Source organism: Heliangelus exortis, chromosome 18 (genome assembly GCF_036169615.1).
Source record: "Heliangelus exortis chromosome 18, bHelExo1.hap1, whole genome shotgun sequence".
Classification (NCBI taxonomy): domain Eukaryota; kingdom Metazoa; phylum Chordata; class Aves; order Apodiformes; family Trochilidae; genus Heliangelus; species Heliangelus exortis.
Window position 1 is genome coordinate 524663 of NC_092439.1, and position 20408 is coordinate 545070.

The 20408-nt window shown below is 49.7% G+C and overlaps 1 protein-coding gene across 2 annotated transcripts; it reads left to right on the top strand.

The window, feature by feature from the left end:
- Nucleotides 1–998: 998 nt before the first annotated feature.
- RMDN3 (regulator of microtubule dynamics 3) lies at nucleotides 999–20395 on the top strand. 2 transcript variants are annotated; one of them, XM_071762453.1, is made up of 13 exons: nucleotides 999–1284; nucleotides 1787–1849; nucleotides 2787–2985; nucleotides 4304–4450; nucleotides 7002–7269; nucleotides 7849–7951; nucleotides 8635–8695; nucleotides 14535–14610; nucleotides 15340–15417; nucleotides 15552–15650; nucleotides 17269–17322; nucleotides 18550–18630; nucleotides 18993–20395. In XM_071762453.1, the coding sequence occupies exons 1-13, from the start codon at nucleotides 1014–1016 to the stop codon at nucleotides 19044–19046; spliced, it is 1554 nt and encodes a 517-aa protein (XP_071618554.1). In that variant the 5' UTR covers nucleotides 999–1013; the 3' UTR covers nucleotides 19047–20395. The 2 variants fall into 2 exon arrangements, with proteins under 2 accessions (XP_071618554.1, XP_071618556.1); XM_071762455.1 differs by lacking the exon at nucleotides 1787–1849.
- Nucleotides 20396–20408: the final 13 nt, after the last annotated feature.

Consider the following 20408-nt stretch of genomic DNA (forward strand, 5'->3'; position numbering starts at 1 on the left):
GGGTGGTACCGGGGGTGGTACCGGGGGTGGTACCGGGGGTGGTACCGGGGGTGGTACCGGGGGTGGTACCGGGGGGACGCGGCCTCTCGTGTCCCTCCCCGCGGCCACCGCCCCCGGGCAGCGGGGACCGCCCCGTGCGGGGGGACCGGGGACTGGGGGGGAGGTGTGGGGCGGTAACCTCGGGGTGCGGAGCCCCGGGGGACCGGGGGGAAGAGGCCCGGGTCGTCCCCCGGGATCCGCAGCGAGGGATGGGGAGAGGGATGGGGAGAGGGATGGGAAGGGGTGGGAAGGGATGGGAAGGGAAATGCAGGACCGGGAGGTGAGGGCTGGGAATGATGGAGCAGGAGCCAGCCCTGCACCCCGTGGAGCTGAGGCTTGGACTCGCTGAGCTCCAAGGTCTTTTCCAAGCAAGGCAATTGAAATCCCTTCCAGCTCCGGGGAGAAGCTCCCCCCGTGGGCACGGGATGGGTGAGGGGTGGGGGAGCAATCCCCAACCCCCCCTCAGCACCCACCCCGGGGGCTGGGAACGGCACCGAGGGAGCTGGGAGGATCCATCCCTCTTCCCGGTGAGGATCCATCCCTTATCCCGGTGAGGATGGATCCTGGTGAGGACGGATCCTCTCCGGGAAGAGGGATGGATCCTCCCTGGGATGAGGGATGGATGGGGGGTGTGGGATGGGTGCGTGATGTGTGTGATGGGCTCAGCACCCCCGCACACGGGGGGTTTCTCTCTTTGTGACCCCGTGACCTGGGCACAGGAGGAGCTGCGGGGACAGCGCGGGATGCACAGGGTCACGGTACCGGGATCACACGGTACCTCACACGGTACCGGGATCACACGGGGGGCGCTGGGGCAGCACAACGTGGGTTCAGCTGCGGCCTCAGTTCCCTCCCAGTCCCTCCCAGTCCCTCCCAGTCCCTCCCAGTCCCTCCCAGTTCCCCCGCCCCGCCCCTGCCGCCTCCCGCGCGCTGCCGTGACGTAAGACAAGCGCCGTGCCCGCCGTCGCGCTCTGATGACGTCGTCGCCGCGCACAGGGCGCTCCCCTGGTGACGTCACTCCCGTGCGCCGTCGGGGCGCAGCGGCAGCCGCCATGTCTCGGGCCGGGCCCGGGCGGCCGGAGCTGGGACCGGGATCGGGACCGGGATCGGGACCGGGGCTGGCGCTGGGGCTGGCGCTGGGGCTGGGGGCGGCGGGAGCCGGGCTGGGGCTGCTGTGGGCGCTGAGGCGGCGGCGGGGCGGCGGGAGAGCGGCGGAGGAGGCGGCGTCGGAGCGGCCCAGGCGCGGTAAGGGGGAGCGGGGCCGGGTAGCGGGGCCGCCTCTGCCCCCGGCTCAGCCCGGGCTGCTGGAAGGGGCTGAAAGGCGGCCCCGGGACGGGCTGAGGAGCTGCTCTGAAGCGCTCGATGCCCCCAGCTCCGGGAGGGGTGGGGGGTGGGGAATTGCTGAGCTTTAAAAATTAAAAACTCCGAACCCCGATCGGGCTCGTACCGGTGCGGAATGGGTGCTGGCTTTGTCCTGTGCTAACCCTGAGTTTATCCAGAGCCTCAGCTTCCCCTCTGTATCCCGGCCCTGAGCTGCTCTGTGTGTGTCCGGCAGGAGCTGTGCGGGCTGAGCCCCTCCTGAGCCCCCCCTGGGTGCCGGAGTGCGGAGCTCAGAAAATTCCCGTTAAAATGAACATTCCCGCTTGGGAAGAGCTTCCCGTGGAACCGCCGGGCCGGGAGGGGTTTGGGGGCTGGGGCTGAGCCGCGCTGATCCCGGGCTCGGGTCCTTTTTCCCTGCTGCCTGCAGGTGGCCTGGAGCCAGCGGGCAGGACAGAGGGGACAGCAGAGCAGAAACACCCCCACGGCTTCGGTAGGTGGCAACCACGGCTGAGGCGGTGCTGGCCCGGGCTGCTGGCCCTGCCTCCCGCTGGGAACCCCTTCCCCCTCCTGGGATCTCCCCACCCAAACCGGGCCGGGGTCCTCGGAGGTTCTGCACGGCCCGGGAGGGTTCTGGAGCAGGGGAGGCTCTGAGCAAACAGAGGCAGAGAGAGCAGGACAAGCTTGGAGCTCTTCCCCATCTCAGAGAATTCAGATTCTTTGTCTCTCTGAGCGTGGTCAGGGAGTTCCCTGGAGGGGCTCTGGGTGCTGAAGGGCTGAAATCACTGCCTGGGCTGGGGGTCTGGGTGCTGGGGAATGTCTGTGAGCTTTGAGGAAAACATGGAAAATCCAGAAAATCCAGAGAGGGAAACGTGTGCTGGTGGCCAGGTGGGAGGAGGGAATGGTGGAATGAGGGAATGCTGGGCTGGGCTGGGCAGAAGGCAGAACAACAGAGCCTCTGTTGTTTGTTTTTTCTTAAATAATAATAGGTCTTTTTGTTTTTTCTTTCTGGCCAGAGTTGCTCCCATTGCCCTTGTCCCTTGTCCTGGGGCAGCTGATCACTGTCCTGGCTGAGTTCCTGTCACAGCTCAGGAGAGGAGCAGAGTGTGTGTGTTGTGGTGTCAGCAGAGAAGTGCTGAGAACAGGAATTAATTTAATTTGCAGCAAGGAGTTTTAAAGAAAACCCAGCAGCTGCCTCCCCTCCTTGCTCTCTGTGATACTCAGTGTGGATTTTTCTCCTTTAAAAAAAGGAGATTTTTACTGGGGGGTGGTGGGAAGAGCTCTGTGTCCCCTGGCTGCTGGTGTCAGGGGGGTGAAGAGCCCAACCCCTCAGCTCAGGCAGCTGCAGCCCCCAGACCCAAACCTGTCCCCAGGCTCCCCCTGTCTCCCCCTCCCCATCTCATCCCTTTTCCCCTCTCCTCTCCCCGCAGCTGTGCCCAGGGTGTCAGTGGCAGCAGGCAGAGGGGATGGAGCTGTGCAGACCCCCCCTCTGCTGGGGCAGGAGGAGCAGCTGGATCTGCTGGAACGTTTGGATTCTGTCCTGGGAAACATCTCCCAGCTGAGGAAGGAGGTGGAGGAGCTGAGGAACAGTCTGCAGAGCTTGGCTGCTGAGATTGTTGGGGGGCTCAGGTATCCCCCAGCCCCTCTGCTGATGCTTTTCATGGAATCAGGGAATGGGGTGGGTTGGAAGGGACCTTGAATATCAGGATCCAACCCCTGCATGGGCAGGGACCCCTCCCACAGCCCCATCCCAGCACCCCCAGGGAGGGGGCAGCACCCTCACACCCAGTTATCCTGAACCTCCCCTCTCACCACAGGAAGGGCCTTTACTCCCTCAGGACATTTACTCCTCAGGACATTTACTCCTCAGGACATTTACTCCTCAGGACATTTACTCCTCAGGACATTTACTCCTCAGGACATTTACTCCTCAGGACATTTACTCCTCAGGGCATTCACTCCTCAGGGCATTTACTCCCTCAGGACATTCACTCCTCAGGACATTTACTCCCTCAGGACATTTACTCCTCAGGACATTTACTCCTCAGGGCATTTACTCCTCAGGACATTTACTCCCTCAGGACATTTACTCCTCAGGACATTTACTCCTCAGGGCATTCACTCCTCAGGACATTTACTCCTCAGGGCATTTACTCCCTCAGGGCATTCACTCCTCAGGGCATTTACTCCCTCAGGACATTCACTCCTCAGGACATTTACTCCCTCAGGACATTTACTCCTCAGGACATTTACTCCTCAGGACATTTACTCCCTCAGGACATTTACTCCTCAGGGCATTTACTCCTCAGGACATTTACTCCTCAGGGCATTTACTCCTCAGGACATTTACTCCTCAGGACATTTACTCCTCAGGACATTTACTCCTCAGGGCATTTACTCCTCAGGGCATTTACTCCTCAGGACATTTACTCCCTCAGGACATTTACTCCTCAGGGCATTTACTCCTCAGGACATTTACTCCTCAGGACATTTACTCCTCAGGGCATTTACTCCTCAGGGCATTTACTCCTCAGGGCATTTACTCCTCAGGGCATTTACTCCTCAGGGCATTTACTCCTCAGGGCATTTACTCCTCAGGGCATTTACTCCTCAGGACATTTACTCCTCAGGACATTTACTCCTCAGGACATTCACTCCTCAGGACATTTACTCCTCAGGACATTCACTCCTCAGGACATTCACTCCTCAGGACATTTACTCCTCAGGACATTTACTCCATGGTGTAGGGAGCCATCCAGAGGTGGGAATGACTTCCCTGCAGCCCCCGTGGTGTGTCAGGGGAGCCCCAGGGGCAGCTCAGGGTGGGTTTCCCCTCTCCTGTGGGGTGCTCAGTGCTGTCACCTCCTCCTGGAGCAGGGAGGGAAGGGAAGCAGCAGCCACTCCTCCTCCAAGCTGTGATTTTCCCTCCTGTTTTTGCCTCCCCAAGGTCCCAGCTGGAGCAGAGCCAGCGGGAGGCTCCCCGCAGGAGGTTCCCCTTCCCCAGGGAGAGGAGGGATTCCACTGCCTCCAGCTCCATCTACTTCACTGCCAGCTCAGGGGCTGCCAACACGGACGATGGGGAGAGTGAAGGAGGGTAAGGAGCAGCTTTGCTCATCAAGGAAGGGGTTTTTTTGGGTTTTTTGTTTGTTTTTTTTTTGTCCCCCCACGAGGTGCCTGCCATCCCAGCTTGGTTTGGGTTTGTGACAGCAAGTCTGCTGCAGCCAGGGCCAAAGATCCCAACTTTGAGGGAAAAGAGGGAAAGAAAAATAAATTAAATAATAATTAAATTAAATAAAATTATTTACTTTATATAATATTATAGTATTATAGTATTATAATTATAATGATACATAATTACAGTTATATAATTATATATTATAATAATTACATATTTATTATTACATTTATTTATTATATTTTTAATTAAACATATTTATTATTACATTTATTATTATAATAATTTATTATTATAATATTATAATAATATATATTATTATAATATTATATATTATTATAATATTACATTTATTATTATAATAATTACATATTTATTATATTAACAATATATAATAAATTATTAAATATACGTTAAATAATTTATTATTGAATAAATATCAAATAAATAATTATATAATAAATATTATATATAATATATAATTATAATATATAATATATTATATTTACATATAACTAAATTTAATTAAAACTAACTAAATAAAATAAATAACTTCTGAGGTGGTCTTTTTAAACAATAACTTGATGAGGGAACTTTGCAGGAAGAAAGTAGGAGTCCAGCCTGACCACTTGAGTGAGACAGTTTATAAATAACTAAATAACTTTATTTATAAAGTTCCCATACAGTTATCTAGGTCTGCAGAACTCGAGACAATTAAAAATATATTGAATCTAACCCAAATATATTGAATCTAACCCAAATATATTGAATCTAACCCAAATATATTGAATTTAACCCAAATGCTGTGCTGAGGGGGGGTCTCCTTGCCCCCCAGCAGAGTGGGAAGTGCTGAGGCATCTGTGATGCTTCTCAGGAAATGGGAGCTGGGGGAGCCAAACTCTGCTTTTTCTGTCTGAGGGGCTGGAGCTGTGTTCTCAGACAGGGCCCCTGCTCACCTGTCTCTGACTCCAGGCAAAGCAGCTCCAGGAGGGGCACCAGGATCACCCTGGGAGGGGAAATTATCCTGGGAGCTGGGCTGGGGCAGAGCTTCATCACAGAGACACCCCCTGGGAGGGAAGTTACAGGGGAAAATAACAAAAAGGAAATAAAAAAGTAGTTAAAATGAGCTTAATGACAGAGACACCCCCTGGGAGGGAAGTTACAGGGGAAAATAACAAAAAGGAAATAAAAAGTAGCTAAAATGAGCTTCATGACAAACACCCCCTGGGAGGGAAGTTACAGGGGAAAATAACAAAAAGGAAATAAAAAGTAGTTAAAATGAGCTTCATGACAAACATCCCCTGGGGTGGAAGTTACAGAGGAAAATAACAAAAAGGAAATAAAAAGTAGTTAAAATGAGCTTCATGACAAACATCCCCTGGGAGGGAAGTTACAGGGGAAAATAACAAAAAGGAAATAAAAAGTAGTTAAAATGAGCTTCATGACAGAGACACCCCCTGGGAGGGAAGTTACAGGGGAAAATAACAAAAAGGAAATAAAAAAGTAGCTAAAATTAGCTTAATGACAAACTTCCCCTGGAGTGGAAGTTACAGGGGAAAATAAGAAAAAGGAAATAAAAAGTAGTTAAAATGAGCTTCATGACAAACATCCCCTGGGGTGGAAGTTACAGAGGAAAATAACAAAAAGGAAATAAAAAAGTAGTTAAAATGAGCTTCATGACAGAGACGCCCCCTGGGAGGGAAGTTACAGGGGAAAATAACAAAAAGGAAATAAAAAAGTAGCTAAAATTAGCTTAATGACAAACTTCCTCTGGGAGGGAAGTTACAGGGGAAAATAACAACAAGGAAAGGAAATAAAAAAGCAGTTAAAATGCTGTGGATGAAGCAGGAGCTTCATGAATTGCTCTGAGCCTCCTCCTGGGTCTCTGGGCTCCTTCAGCAGCTGACAGCCCCCTCAGTTCTGTCCCCTGGCTGGGCTCTGCTCATCTGAGGTGGTTCTGGTCCCTCTCCTGCTGCTCTGCACCTCTCCCCACCTCAGGGTGGATGAGCTGCTCTCTCTTTGTGTCTCCTCCACTCAGAGGAGCTGAGGATGAGCCAGAGCAGCTCCTGTGGCTGAAATTCCCTGGAGCAGACTCCACGCCTCGGGTTAAATTTCCCACACAGACACAAAGTGTTGGATTCTGCTGCTGGGGTTCTCTTTTACACCCCAGAGTCTGACCTGGATCCTCTGGCTCTCTGTGAGTTGTTTCCTGCTCCTCTTTGGAAGCTCCAAGGTCCCAGAGGAGCTGCTGTGGGGGTGGGCACTGAGTTTTACTCCACTTTTGGGGGACTTTTTTCCTTCAGGTTTTTGGGGCTCTCCCCGTGCTGCCTGAGAAACAGCCCTGGGTGTGGTGCTGGAGGCCCTTGGTGTTCTCCAGGGGTAACAGAGTTGTTTTTTCCTGTGTGTAAACCTCTTGTAGGCTGCACAGCCTCTCCTCAGGCTGACCCTGCCTCCTGTGTTCCCCCCACAGCTACACCACAGCCAATGCTGAGTCTGACTACGACAGGGAGTCTGAGAGAGAGAGTGAGGCAGGGGAGGATGAGGAGAGCTGTGAGGCAGTGAGAGCTGAGTGCCTCCCCTCCCTGGGCCTCCCCCACCAGCAGGAGACACTTTTACTCTCAGATTCCTCTCTGGAGGAAGGGCTGGGACAGCTCCTGCAGCAGGCTGACCACCTGCACCACGGGGACCAGCAGGAGAAGAGAGAAGGATTCCAGCTGCTCCTGAACAACAAACTGGTGGTAAAGGTCCTTTTCTTCCTGCTTTCCATCAGGGATCCCTCTGTGCAGCTGAATAGGTGGGGAGCAGGGAGTTACACCTCTGAGCAGAGCTGGGGCAGCTCCTCAGGAGCAGCTTGGGCTGCCCAAGGCCAGGCCAGACCTCTCTGGGCTTCAGCAGCAACCAGTTCCCAGTCAGTTTCCCAGTCAGTTTCCCAGTCAGTTTCCCAGTCAGTTTCCCAGTCAGTTTCCCAGTCAGTTTCCCAGTCAGGTTCCCAGTCAGGTTCCCAGTCAGGTTCCCAGTCAGGTTCCCAGTCAGGTTCCCAGTCAGGTTCCCAGCCACTTTGCCAGCCACTTTGCCAGCCACTTCCTGGCTTGGAACTCCTCCTGTCATCCCTTGGCCTGGGTGTGGGATGAGAGCACTGCAGGAAACTCAGCAAACATCTTGGGAAGGTTCAGCTCCAGTTCTGGTGGGGCTGGGGCCTTTTAAGGTTTCAAAAAAAAACCCCATCTGTGCCACTCCTGGTCTGTGCCCCTGTGTGATTTTTTTTTTTTTCTTTCTCCTGAGTGATTCTGTGCTTATTTCTGATGTTTTGACCCCAGTATGCTGACCAGAAGGATTTCCTCTGGCGCCTGGCCCGAGCCCACAGTGACATGTGTGAGATGGCTGAGGACATGGATGAGAAGAGATCCTATGCCTCTGATGGTGAGGAGTGGTGTGCCTGGGGCACAGGAAGGGCTGCTCAGACCTGGCATCACAGCTTGATGTGTTCCAGGTCTTTGCTTTCTGGAAAAGATACTCTGAGCAGACCAAGGGCTGGCTAAAGGTGGAGCAGTTCCCTTCTCAAACCCATCATCTGTGTGCCCATGTTCTGCCTGGTGTTAAAGGAGGTTTTGCTGTAGCACCTTTAGCTTTTTGTGTTGCTAATTATGTGCAGATGTAAAAAAAAAAATACATTTTAGAGCATGGGTTTACTTGGAGCAATCAGTTTGGTTTCATTCCCAGCCAATTCAGTGTCTCAGCTGGTTTGTTGGTGAGGTTGTTTGTGGGTTACAGGGTTGTTAACTCTGTGTCTAATAAGCACTGAAAGCCCTAATTACCTCTTTTAACCCAGTGGAGGAGGTTTGTTTTTTTTTTTATAGATAACTGTAATTCCAAACGAGGTGAAACCATCCTGCTGCTCAAAACTGGCACCATCTTTTTGAGTGCTCTTGGGTGTTCCACATCACTGCAAGAGCATGAAGTCATTTACAGAAGATTTTCCAGTTATGAAACTAACAAATACATCACTTTTTATGCCATTCTGCTGTTGTACTCTGAGGGGCCTGAGGAAGGGAAGCTGGGAGAGTGTTTCTGATCTGTTTCTGATCTGTATTTCTTGTTTGCAGGCAAAGAAGAGCTGGAAGCTGCCTTACAGAAGTGGGATCAGAGTGCTGAGTGCCACCAGTGGTAGGTGACTTTTTACTGATTTAAGAAGCATCTGAAAAGAACTTGAAGATTGCTGTGAGCTGAAAAAAAATGGGAAAATTGGGATTAAATTTAAAAACTGCATTTAAAAATTGGGGAAAAACTACCCCAGCTTTGGTTCAGTGACATATTGAAAGCAATCCAGAAGCTGAGGAGGTGGAGCTGGGGCTGTGTCCTGGTCAGGATGCTGCAGCATCTCATCTGCTGTGTCCCAGCCCTGGTGAATCCAGGGCTGATCCATCTCTGGGCAGAGCTCAGCTTCCTGGGAAGCAGCAGCAGATCCCAGGCCTGACTGGGAGGCAGCAGGAATTGTGACAATTGGTGGGATTCCAGGATGTGAATCCTCATGGATTGCAGCCCACATCTGGCCAGGTGTGAGCTGTGTCTGGGTGTGTGAGCTGAGAGTGTCTCCTGCTCCTGTGGGATCCCCCTGGGGAAGCTGCTGAGAATGTGGGTGAGGGGCAGAAGCAGCTCTAGGAAATGGGAAGAGGTGTTAGGAGGGATTCAGAACTTAAAGGAGGCAAATCAGTGTGGAAAGGAGGCAAATCAGTGTGGAAAGGAGGCAAATCAGTGTGGAAAGGAGGAAAATCAGTGTGGAAAGGAGGAAAATCAGTGTGGAAAGGAGGAAAATCAGTGTGGAAAGAGGGAAAGGCAGTGTGGAAAGGAGGAAAATCAGTGTGGAAAGGAGGAAAATCAGTGTGGAAAGGAGAAAAATCAGTGTGGAAAGGAGGAAAGGCAGTGTGGAAAGGAGGAAAATCAGTGTGGAAAGGAGGAAAATCAGTGTGGAAAGGAGAAAAATCAGTGTGGAAAGGAGGAAAGGCAGTGTGGAAAGGAGGAAAATCAGGTGCCTGATGGCATCCCCTGTCTGAGCAGGGTCCAGCCCTTCATCTGGGGTGTTGGTACCCTGAAACATCTCCTGAGCCATGCAGGCTCTGGGAGTGGAAGGGAAGGGACTGAAAAGCATGAGCAGGGACAAAAGGAACCTCAGCAAGGATCTTTATTCCCTCTTCTCTTGGAATGGTGAGGTAACTGGGCACTGGGCACTCTGGGGGTTGCTGTTATTTGTTAGGCATAAAGAAAAGTTCTGAGAGCTGAGGTCTTTGCAGTGGTCAGTGGAAAGGTTTCACAGCACAGGTGATAACCAGAGGCAACAAAAGGCTTCACTCTGCAGCTCTTCTCACCAGGTGATGCACAAGCAGTTCCTGCAGTCTTTATTTCATAGTTTGAGCATCTCACCCAGGCACTTCCAGGCTCTTTGCTGGGAGGAGAGCTGAAAATGAGTAAAACCAGAGGTCTGAATAAGCATGAGGTCACCCCATGGAAATGGTTTGTTCTGCATGCTGAATGCCACTTGTGTTCATCCCCAGTGCAGTCTGAAGACACATTTTGTTCTGCACAGAGAGCAGATGGCCCCTTCCTACCAGTTCCTGAGGCAGGCTGCAGATCTTCAGCAGATAAACCCAGCACAGAAATGGGACTAAAACTGAAGACATGTTTTGTGTCCCAGCTGAGGCAGATAATGAAGATTTTTAACTTTTTTGGAGGGTTTTTTTTTTTTTTTTTTTTTTTTTTTTAGGATCCAGGAAAGTGAGGTTGCAGAGGAGGGGCTGTTCCAGCCTTTCTTTTCTGTGGCAGTTATTTGAATTTTGACTTAAATCACTCATGGTGATGGCTTCAGCCATGCCTGAGTCCCCTCCTGACTGGCTGCCATGTCACTGAGCATGGTTTGCCAGTTCTCCTTGGAATCTGAACATGGAATTCTGAATTAAGTATGAGACAGAGCACTGATCCAGAAAAGTGTTTGGTTTCTAGTGTTTAAGGAATCAACCCAGAGTTGGGAGGGGACTTCCAGAAAGTCATCTTCCTGCTGTGCATGTCAGGATGGCAAAACTGTCCCTGACCCCCAGAAACTTCAGTGATGGGGCTTGTGCTGTGCCCTTCTCTCCCCTTTCTCCTGTGTTATCAAGCACTTTATTTAATTATATGGAGAGTTACATATATATATAACTAGATGGATTTTTCTGGTACAAACCTCAGCTTTGTTTTTACCTCTGTCCCCTCTATACATGGAGCATGAGGAGCTGTTTGGAAGAGAGTACATGAGTTGTTGTGTTCATTCAGTCTTTTTGGACATAAAGCAGACGTGGCTGTCACAACCTTTTAGCCTGCTGGGGTTCTGCAAGCCCCATTTGCTGTCTTGTGGACTCTCTTCAGCTCCTCCTTTTTTTCTTTTTTTTCTTTTTTTTTCTTTTTTTTTTTTTTTTTTAATTTATTACTCAAAAACTTTATAGAGTGCTTTAGTTGAGGCTTCCAAGTGCAGGGCCATGTTTCTGCCTTGGGCTGCTTATGTCTTACAGATCTCCTGTAGCCTTTAAATTTGATTTTCCCCTGTGGCCCCCCATTAACTGATGGATTTTGCCCCCCATTAACTGATGGGTTTCCCAGCATGTGCTGCTCTGCAGCCTGTTTAAATTTAATCTCTACTGTATTACCCAACTTAATGGAGTCACTTAATAGCATCAGTGCTGCTCTTGGGACTTTCTGGCCACTCCAGCCCTGTCTGCTTGTTCACAGCCATTTTCAAAGTTAATAATGGAAAAATTGGGGTGATTTACTCAGCCCAAAGCAAAGTCACCTTTCCAGGGACCTGCACAGCAGCTTCATGCCAGCTCCAGCTACTGCATGGTCCTTCCTCTGCTTACAGGGAGTTCACAGAAAGGGCTCTGCTGATCCTAAAAGTGAATGTAGGTCAGTCTGCCTTTTTTTGTTTGTGTCCCTAAAATCAGATTTAGGTCACTTTGGTGTTTTGTTCCTGTCTCTGCTTCTGCAGAGGGAATGGCTTCAGTTGCCTGGTGGTGCTGGTTCCAGTAGAGCAAAGTTTGGTCCTTGGCAGACATCAGCCATGATCTGCCTCAGCTGTGCAGCAAGTCACCAAAAGAATAACAAAAAAACCCCAGGATTTCCTCAATTTAAAAAAAATTAAGTTGTTTTCATGTAACTTAGTGAAGACCTCCATGCAGATATTTGGACATTGGGGAGTTTTCTGGCTTGGCCAAGAGGTGATGTTTGTACTGCTATAACCATGGCTCTGGGGGATTCTGCTCATGGCTCAGGGCTCTAATTCCTAAATGATTATTTTAATTTTCACTGTGTTTCACTGCAGTCTGGATCCCCCCATGCTCTCCTCCCCTTGCTGAGGTGATTATCATGGGTCTGCTCACTGCATGGGAAGGCAAAAGCTGGGAATGTCCATAAAAGACTGGGAAAACTGCTAAGGTCTGCTCAAGACCCACGTGTTGGAGCTCTGCTTCTCTGAATTATTTTCTTGCTTGGGAGGGGTTTTATTCCTCTGCTTGTACCTGACTCTGGTAACAAAGCTGAGCTCTGACATGGAGTTTTATTTCCTTGTCTGTGTGTGATAAAACCTCTCCTGATTTCCTGGCTGTGCTGCTTGGATGGCACAGAGCAGTTTTTCCAGGCTGGCTGTGCTGTGTCCAGCTCAGAGCTGGTGCTGGTGGAACAGGGACACAATCCAGGTCATGGATTTGTTGGGTGTTGCAATGACAAATGGGTTAAAATCATGTGAATCCAGTTTTGATGTCAGTAAAAGGCAGAGCCTCATCTCTCTGCCTCAGACTTTCCCCTTTTCTCTCTTTTTTGGCAGTGTCAAACTCCCTGTTTACAGCTGGATGCAGAGCAGCTGCTTCTCCCACTTTTTTTCCCTGGCAAGCTGCTGGTTCCTGGCTGGGGGATGCAAACTGGGGGGCTCTGCTGGGCTCTGATGTTCTGCTGGCTGGGGGGCTCCTTACTGAGCTGGGTCCTGTGGGACCTGGCAGCTCAGCAGCTTCAGGAGTAGTTCTGGTCAATAATTAGTCAAACCATAGCAAAAGGCAAGGTTTGGGCAAAGTGCTGAGAGCTGGACCTGACCTGTGCTCCAGAGGTTACACATTATTTACAGGAGATGAAATCCCCTCCTTCCCCTGCTCATTATTTTTTAATCTCTCTCCGTGACGTTTGTCCCGAGCCCTGTCACAGGGTGAAGCAGAGGGAACAGCCAAGCCAAACAAGCAGAGGAGATAAAACCACACTGGTGCTGCTGAGAGAGGCAGGGAAGTCAGGAGCTGAGCCCTCCAGAGCCCAAAAGCTCAGAACTGCAAAGTCTGGTGGCCCTGGAGCTGGAGGCACCTGGAGGAAGGGTCCTGCTGAGGGCTGGGAGCAGCAGAGCTGGGTAGAGCCCTCTGTTCCTGGCACTGCAGTGACAAAACAGTTTGGTTGGTGACAAAGATACAGCTGCTGCTGACTGCTTGGTTTACTCACTGCTTCACCAGGCTGTTAAAAAAAACAGGAGATATTTGGGCTTCCTGAGAGCTGAATGGTTGCTGGTGAAGGGGTCAGGCTGGGTGAGCTGCCTGTCCTGTTGGAATGTTCCTGCCTGCTTGGGCTTTCCCTGGGACAGTGGGAAGGGGGAGGGAGTGCAGGGTTTTAGGTTCCATTCCAAAGAGCCACAGAGCTTCCCCTTTTTGTTGAAAAACCTTAAACTTGACCCAATTGTATGTGGACTCAGGAGCCTGAGGAACAGGGGTGTAGGAACCAGGGTCTGTCACGTTCCTGTGCTTTGTGCAGGGCTACAGGTGACATAATTTATTGCCCAGGAATATTTTTATCCTGTGATTTTAGAAAATAAGCCTTTTACTGGCTTGTGTTTCTAAACCCCAGCCATGTTGTGGTCAGGGATATTCAGCACAGGCTGATGTTTGTGGTGAAACAAACTGGGGAGGATCATAAAACAATTTCCTCATCTGCCAGTGGCAGATTGTGGTGGTGCAGCTGTGGCCCAGTTCAGCTGGAGCAAAAGGGGGTTTTACCCAGTTCAGGGCATTATTTAGAAAAACATGAATTTCAGAACTGAACCAGAGTTTTTCAGAAGAAAATCAGCACCATTAAAGGGGTGAGGTTTAATGACAAAATGGTAAATGTTTGAGAGACATCAGCTTGTTTGTGTTGTAACTTAAACACAGAAAATTCAGCTCAGGGGAGAGCAGTGAGGTGTGAAAAGTTTTGTGGGGTTTTTCCTGACACTGCAGGAAGTGCTCTGGGAGATTCTGACCAATTCCTCAGGGACATCTTGTGGGGAGCCCTCAGCAGGGATGCTCTGGGGTGCCCTGTGGTGAGGTGACCCTGGGCTGTGGGTGCAGGAAATGAAATCTCAAGGGAAGTCACCCTACATTTTTCTTCTTTTCAGCTTTATTTCTTGTGTTCCATCCCAGTCCCCACCCAGGGGTGCTCACAGCTCATGAAATACCCAATGTCACCAGGTGCTGAGCTGCTCAGGGTTAACATTGACCATCTCTTACTGGCTAGAACTAAATGGTTTTATACTTCTGAGAACTGAAAAGATGTTATTTCACTTCCCAAGCTTGGTGGCCATGGCAGGCTGTAGGATTAGGTAGGTTTTATGGGGTTTCCCCTCCCAGGAGGTGCCCCCTGGGCTCTAGGTTGGGTGTTGTGGTGCTGACTCTCACTGCTGTGGTGTTTACCCTTCATTGCTCTGTGATTTGCACAGTCTGGCTGCTGAGTGAAGAGATTCAGGGCATAGAAAGATGCTGCTGCTCCTGTTTTATGGAGCAGGGAGGCTTTCCAGCCAGGAATCCTTGTGCCTGCATCCCTCAGGCCAACCCCTGCACGCTGCCTTCTCCCCGGGCAGCGTTTCCCCCAGTGAAGTGTGAAGCTTTAATGCACCTCAGCCTCTTCCTCCTGGGGATGCCAGGGGAGTGTGGGGGTGCCTGTGAAGCTGACAGCTCTGCTGCTGGTTCTCCTGCAGGTTTGCTGTGCTGTGTGGGCAGCTCTCAGAGCACCAGAGCATCCAGAAGCGCATCCAGGCTGCCCACGTCTTCAAGGTGAGGCCAGAGGGGGGGTCCCTGCCCGTGGGGGTGTTGGGAAATCCTGATCCCTGCAGCAGGGAGGGAGGAAAATGGGCTCCAGCTCTGGTTAGGGGAGCAAAAAGTCTGAAGGAGCTGGTGTGAGGGGGTGGTTTGGGCCGAGGAAGGCGATGCCAGTGCCGGGGGATGGGGGACTGCTCAGGCTCTGCTCTGCTCTGCACTATAATGTCAGGAAATTAAAAATAAGAAGAGGGAAAGGCTTGCAAATGTAATGTGTGTATGAGATGAGAACTTGAAACATGGCATTGCCATGTGGCAATGGAACACAGCACCAGCTCTTCCTCAGTCACTGCCTGGGAACATGCCTGCACCCTCCCAGCAGTGCACAGTGATTGTTTTTCAAAGAAATCTGTCTCAGATTTATTTGCCCTCCATCCACAGCAGGGGTGTCTCAGGTAATGATCATCACCTTGCCAGCTACTGACATGGCCAGTAAATTGGTGATGCCAAAGCAGTGGAAATTTGGCAGCTGCATTTTTGTGTGTGTAGGAATTCTTGTCTCTGAGGCTGGTAAAGTGCTGCTTTTCTGTGTTAACTGAGACCATTTTAGGAAAACTCTGGATCCCTTTGTAGCTGTAATTTTGATAATCACTGACATTTAGATTTTTTACTTCTTCCTTTCCTATTTCCATGTTTATTCCCCTGCTCTGGTGGATGCTGTGTCCTGGTGGTGGTGGATTTCCATAGGAACACATTGATAAAGCCATTGAACTGAAACCAGAGGATCCAAAGCTGTATTATCTGCTGGGCAGGTGGTGTTACCAGGTAAAATATTTTGTTACTGCTGCTTTGTTCCTCCTCAGAATTTAATTCCCTGTTTGAGTGAATGAGAGGTGGGTCCAAACCACCACCAGTAAGGACTGAGGACACTCCTTAGCTGCTGGGCTCTCTCTCCCCAGGTTTCCCACCTGGGATGGCTGGAAAAGAAAACTGCTTCTGCTTTGTTTGAAACCCCCCCAACAGCCACTGTCCAGGATGCTCTGCACAACTTCTTGCAGGTAGAGTTCTTGCTAACCCCCACCTGCACTGGGAACTGGTGAACTCCAGTTAACTCCAGTTAACTCCAGTTAACTCCAGTTAACTCCAGTTAACTCCAGTTAACTCCAGTTAACCTCCATTTAACGACTCCATTTAACGACTCCATTTAACGACACCAGTTAACCTCCAGTTAACCTCCAGTTTAACCTCCAGTTTAACCTCCAGTTTAACCTCCAGTTTAACCTCCAGTTTAACCTCCAGTTTAACCCTCCAGTTTAACCCTCCAGTTTAACCCTCCAGTTTAACCCTCCAGTTTAACCTCCAGTTTAACCTCCAGTTTAACCTCCAGTTTAACCTCCAGTTAAACCCTCCAGTTAAACCCTCCAGTTAAACCCTCCAGTTAAACCCTCCAGTTAAACCCTCCAGTTAAACCCTCCAGTTAAACCCTCCAGTTAAACCCTCCAGTTAAACCCTCCAGTTAAACCCTCCAGTTAAACCCTCCAGTTAAACTCCTGGACTGCTCAAACTCCTCACTCCCCAAGTGCTCCTGTCCCAGCTCCATGGACTGGAACCTGTGGAAGGGAAACTGGTGAAAGCAAAAACTGTGGAGCCTCTGCTACCAAAATTTGAAGACATCAGAACTAAGGCCCCAAGTGTTCAGAATGATTTTTAAGGGTTTTCCTTCTAAAAGCTCTGGAGTGGAGTGAATCACTGCTTGATCCCAGCTGATCCCAGGGAACACTCAGAACATTCTGTCATTTTCATTTCTCTCTTGAGTATTTTATTAACAGGCTGCCTGGTAAGGTCAGACCTCTCCAGACTTTTGAAGACAAATGCTTCAAGGGTTCAGGGACACGTTGCTTGTGTATTTCTAGAAGGAAATTCTTGAGAGTCCTTCCTGTAGTGTACACATCCTCCTCTCTGGGGGGCTTTTGTTTGTCCTTGTGGATGGAAATGGGTTCCAGACACGGCCTGAGTGGCATTTTTGAGGCAAAAGCTCTTGTTGCAAGGGTCTGCACAAGATGAACAAGTGACACAGACTGCTGAAGTGTTACAGAAATAAACTGTCCTGCCCCCTCATAACTCAGAGGCTGGGACAGCTCCTCTGCAGGGCTTCAGGGAACAACATTTTATTCCAGTTTCTTAGAATTTTGCCAAAATGTAGTTGGTTGTGAGAGAAGTTTGGGGATGATACCTGCCCTTGGCAATGTATTTTTTGGAGATGAGCTTGAGGCAAAGTGTTTTGTTTCTTTTCATTAGAAAAGCAGGTTGGCACTGTTATTGATGGGTGAGAGCAGCACTGGGGTTTGAAACAACTGATATTTCCCTGAGATTTGGCTTTGGTCAGGTGCAGAGGGAATTTTAAAAGGACACAGAAAGATCCCTCTGGGAGCTGACTCTGTCCCTGCCCTGCAGCCCCACTCCAGCCCTTGCTGGGGATGCTGTTCCTTTGTCACAGCCACTTCATGAGACTCTGAGGACTTCCCTGACCCAGCCAGTGAAAAACTCTGACACTGAGCCCTGTATTTACCAAAGTTAGGGTTTAGTCATCTGGTTTTTATTTGTTTTATTTGTCCTCTGCATACCCTAATGTCTGCTTTTCTCTGCCTCTCCCACCCTCCCCTCTGCTCCTTGTAGGTGGAGGAACTGAGCCCAGGTTTTTCCAAAGCAGGCAGAGTGTACATTGCCAAGGTAACCAGGGGCTGGGGGCTGCTTTGGTTCATTCATCTGCTTCTGGGATGAGAAACATTTGCACTGAAAAAATTCCTTTTGGCTGTAGAGCACTAATCCCCTGTCAGTTGCTTCATGCAGAAGCAAGGTTTTAAGAGGAATAACATGTCTAAAAATGTCCCAGTCACCCAGTGCAGAGGCACTGAAGTTCCAGGGGGGGGATTCTGCCTTTGAGCCAGGCAGTGGAGCATCCTTCTTGGTTTCTGACAGATCAGCTTCCCTATAAAGGGGCCCTGGAAACTTGTGAGCCCCAGGCTGGAGGTTTAATCCTGCCACCACCTTGGATTTCTGTGGTGGATACAAAGAGAATCCTGGGGAAGACAAAGGGATAAAGTGTGAAATATCTGGCAAAATACAGATGGAGTTTTAAGTGATTAAATATACCAGGAGTGCCTGGAGCTCTGATGAGCAATGACAGCACTGCAGAACAGGGAGTTCTCCTCCAGAACCATCCCACCAGCCAGGAAAATCACCAAAATACACCCAGGTACAGACCATGCACTGACATTTAAGAGCCTGAAGTACTTCACTGCTGTCCCTCTTCTATTTGTTGGCTTTTTCTGGCAGTTCCAACAATGATTAACTGCACTGCTGATGCATTGGGGTTTTTTTAGCAGCCACTTCCCTATGAAAATGCTGATTTCATAGTCCCCAAATGCCTCCCTGACTCCAGGCACTGCAAACCTTCCTGTGAGCCAGAGCTGCTCTGGGAGGAGGAACATTTCACACCTGGTGAGACCTGAGAGAGCTGTAAATGTTTGGTTTGTGTCTAGAACAGTTCCAGCCAAAAATGTTCAGTGCTTGCAGCCCAACAAGAAGCTCTGTGAGGTGAAGTTGTGCTCTCAGGTTTGGTTCTGGAATTGGTGAGGGAACAGTGGCTGTGTGAGTGGCAATGAAAAAAAAAAAAAGCTCTGTTCATGGGGACATCTTAAAATCTCCAACCAAAAATCCATCTCCCTGCCCAGAACAGCAAAGGGAACCTGGAGCTCCCTAACCTGGTGGTGACCACAGAGCTTTGGGAAGGGAGGGTGCAGGGGATGCCAGGAGCTGAAACCAGGCAGTGCAGATGGTTAAGGGACAGAAATGTGGCTTTGGGTTGGTTTCCAGGGCCCATAATTGCTTGGTTACATTTGCTGCCTGTTTTTTCCTTATCTCACTCTTCTCACGTTGTTGTTTTTTCCTTCACAGTGTTACAGGGACCTGGGGAACAGCTCTGCAGCTGCCCTCTGGATGAATCTTGCTTCAGAGCTGCCAGTGGATACAAAAGAGGTGGGAGTCTCAGGAAACACACAGTGATGAGCAGAGATAAAGCAGCTACAGGGAGAAAGTTGTTTTCTAAAAGTTGTTCTGGCTTGTTAGCCTGGGGTTTGAAGTATTTTGTTCCTTTGCATCAACTCTGATGTTATTCTAATGCCTAAATTCAGCAAAATAATGAAAAATATTAAAAAATGAGGGGACTCCCTTTGGTACTTGGAAAACTTCAGCTTCAAAAGGAATGGCATTGAGGAGCAATAAAGGGGGGAAAAAAAAGCTTGAGGCGGAAGGATGTAAGGCTGAGGTGTACAGGGAAAAAAAAGGGGAATTTCTCTTTTTTGAGGCTGTGTTTACCTCTTCTCTTCTTGCACTTCCAGGATGCAGAAAGTGAGAGAGAACTGGAGGAGCTGCGGGCAGCACAGGTGGAGTGAGGGAGCCAGGGGATGCTGCAGGGACAGAACAGTTCCAGAGTTCCAGCCCAAAAGGACCCTGAGAGCCTGGACATGGCTGAGCCACCTGAGTTCACAGGAAAAAGAAACCAGGGAGCACACCCAGGAGGAGACCTTGGTGGGACTGAATGGGATGAACTTTTGGATTAATTTCCTTCTCACAGCACTGAGTACATTTGATTTTAAAATGTCAAATCCTTAAGAAGAGGTGTGGGGATGTGTAGGTAGGATTTGTGATACAAAGCTATTTGTGATTTTTATTATGTGTATATCATAGGTATATGTGAGGTCTGTACTTTGTGATATAAAATATATACATGTTTATGTATATAGCCATATATTTTCTATCACAAACTCTACCATCAGGCCTGCTGCTGCTGCTGAGTTCCCTCAGCTGATGCCAAAATGTTTTTCAGAGTCAATTAATTGTGTTCTCTTTTCCTGAGTGCCCTGCACTGATCCAGGCTGGAGGGAGGGGGGGAGATGCTGAGCCTGGTGGTCCCTGTGCTGCTGATGCTCCTCAGCCTCTGCACTCCAGTGGGCACTGAGGCTTCAGGAGAGGCAAATACAGGGGAAAAAAAGGAAAAAAGGCAGAAAACAATGACTGCAGAGCAGTGAGGTGTCAGCCCCTCCCTTCCTCACTGTGACAGGTCTGGTGGTGGTGTCCAAAACACCCATGATGATCCTTCCCAGTGAAGCCTGAACAACCTTACTGGTTTCTGCTGGGAGCCAGCACTGCTCCCTGGGGTAAGTCCCTGCCAGGGACCAGTGGCCATCCCATCACCCCCAGACCCTGACTTTAAGAGGTGCTTTTGTCACACAAGTGACCGACAAGGTTTTCAACTTCTGGATTCTCAGTGGTCCCTCCAGGTCCCTGTAACCTGTGCTGGGGAAGGGGTTGGTGAACTCTTTAGTGACCAGAGCAGGAATAATCTGTGCCAAAGCTGATTCCCTGCAGTGTGGCACCAGGAGGGTGCAGCTGACCCAGGCTGGGACAACAAATGTGGTCAGAAATCCCCCCAAATCTTTATCAGTGCCCCGAGCCCCCAGCTCACCCAACGCTGTGTGGTGTTTGTTCCCTCTTGCCAGGTCCTGTGGTGTTTGTGAAGTGTCAGGTACCAAAGTGCAAGAGTAAAACATTCCTAAAAATCACCTTTTTTTTAGTCCCTTGCACGTGTTTTTGGTTTGTGTTTTTTTTTTTTACTTTATGAAAATAACACTGAAAGGGAAACATGTAGCACATCTGGAGACAGTGGCACTTGGAACTGGGTTGGGGCTTTTTTGTTTGTCTAAATTAAAGTAAAATTGTGGTGCTGAGCTGCTGAGCTCCAGGCAAGTTGTGCC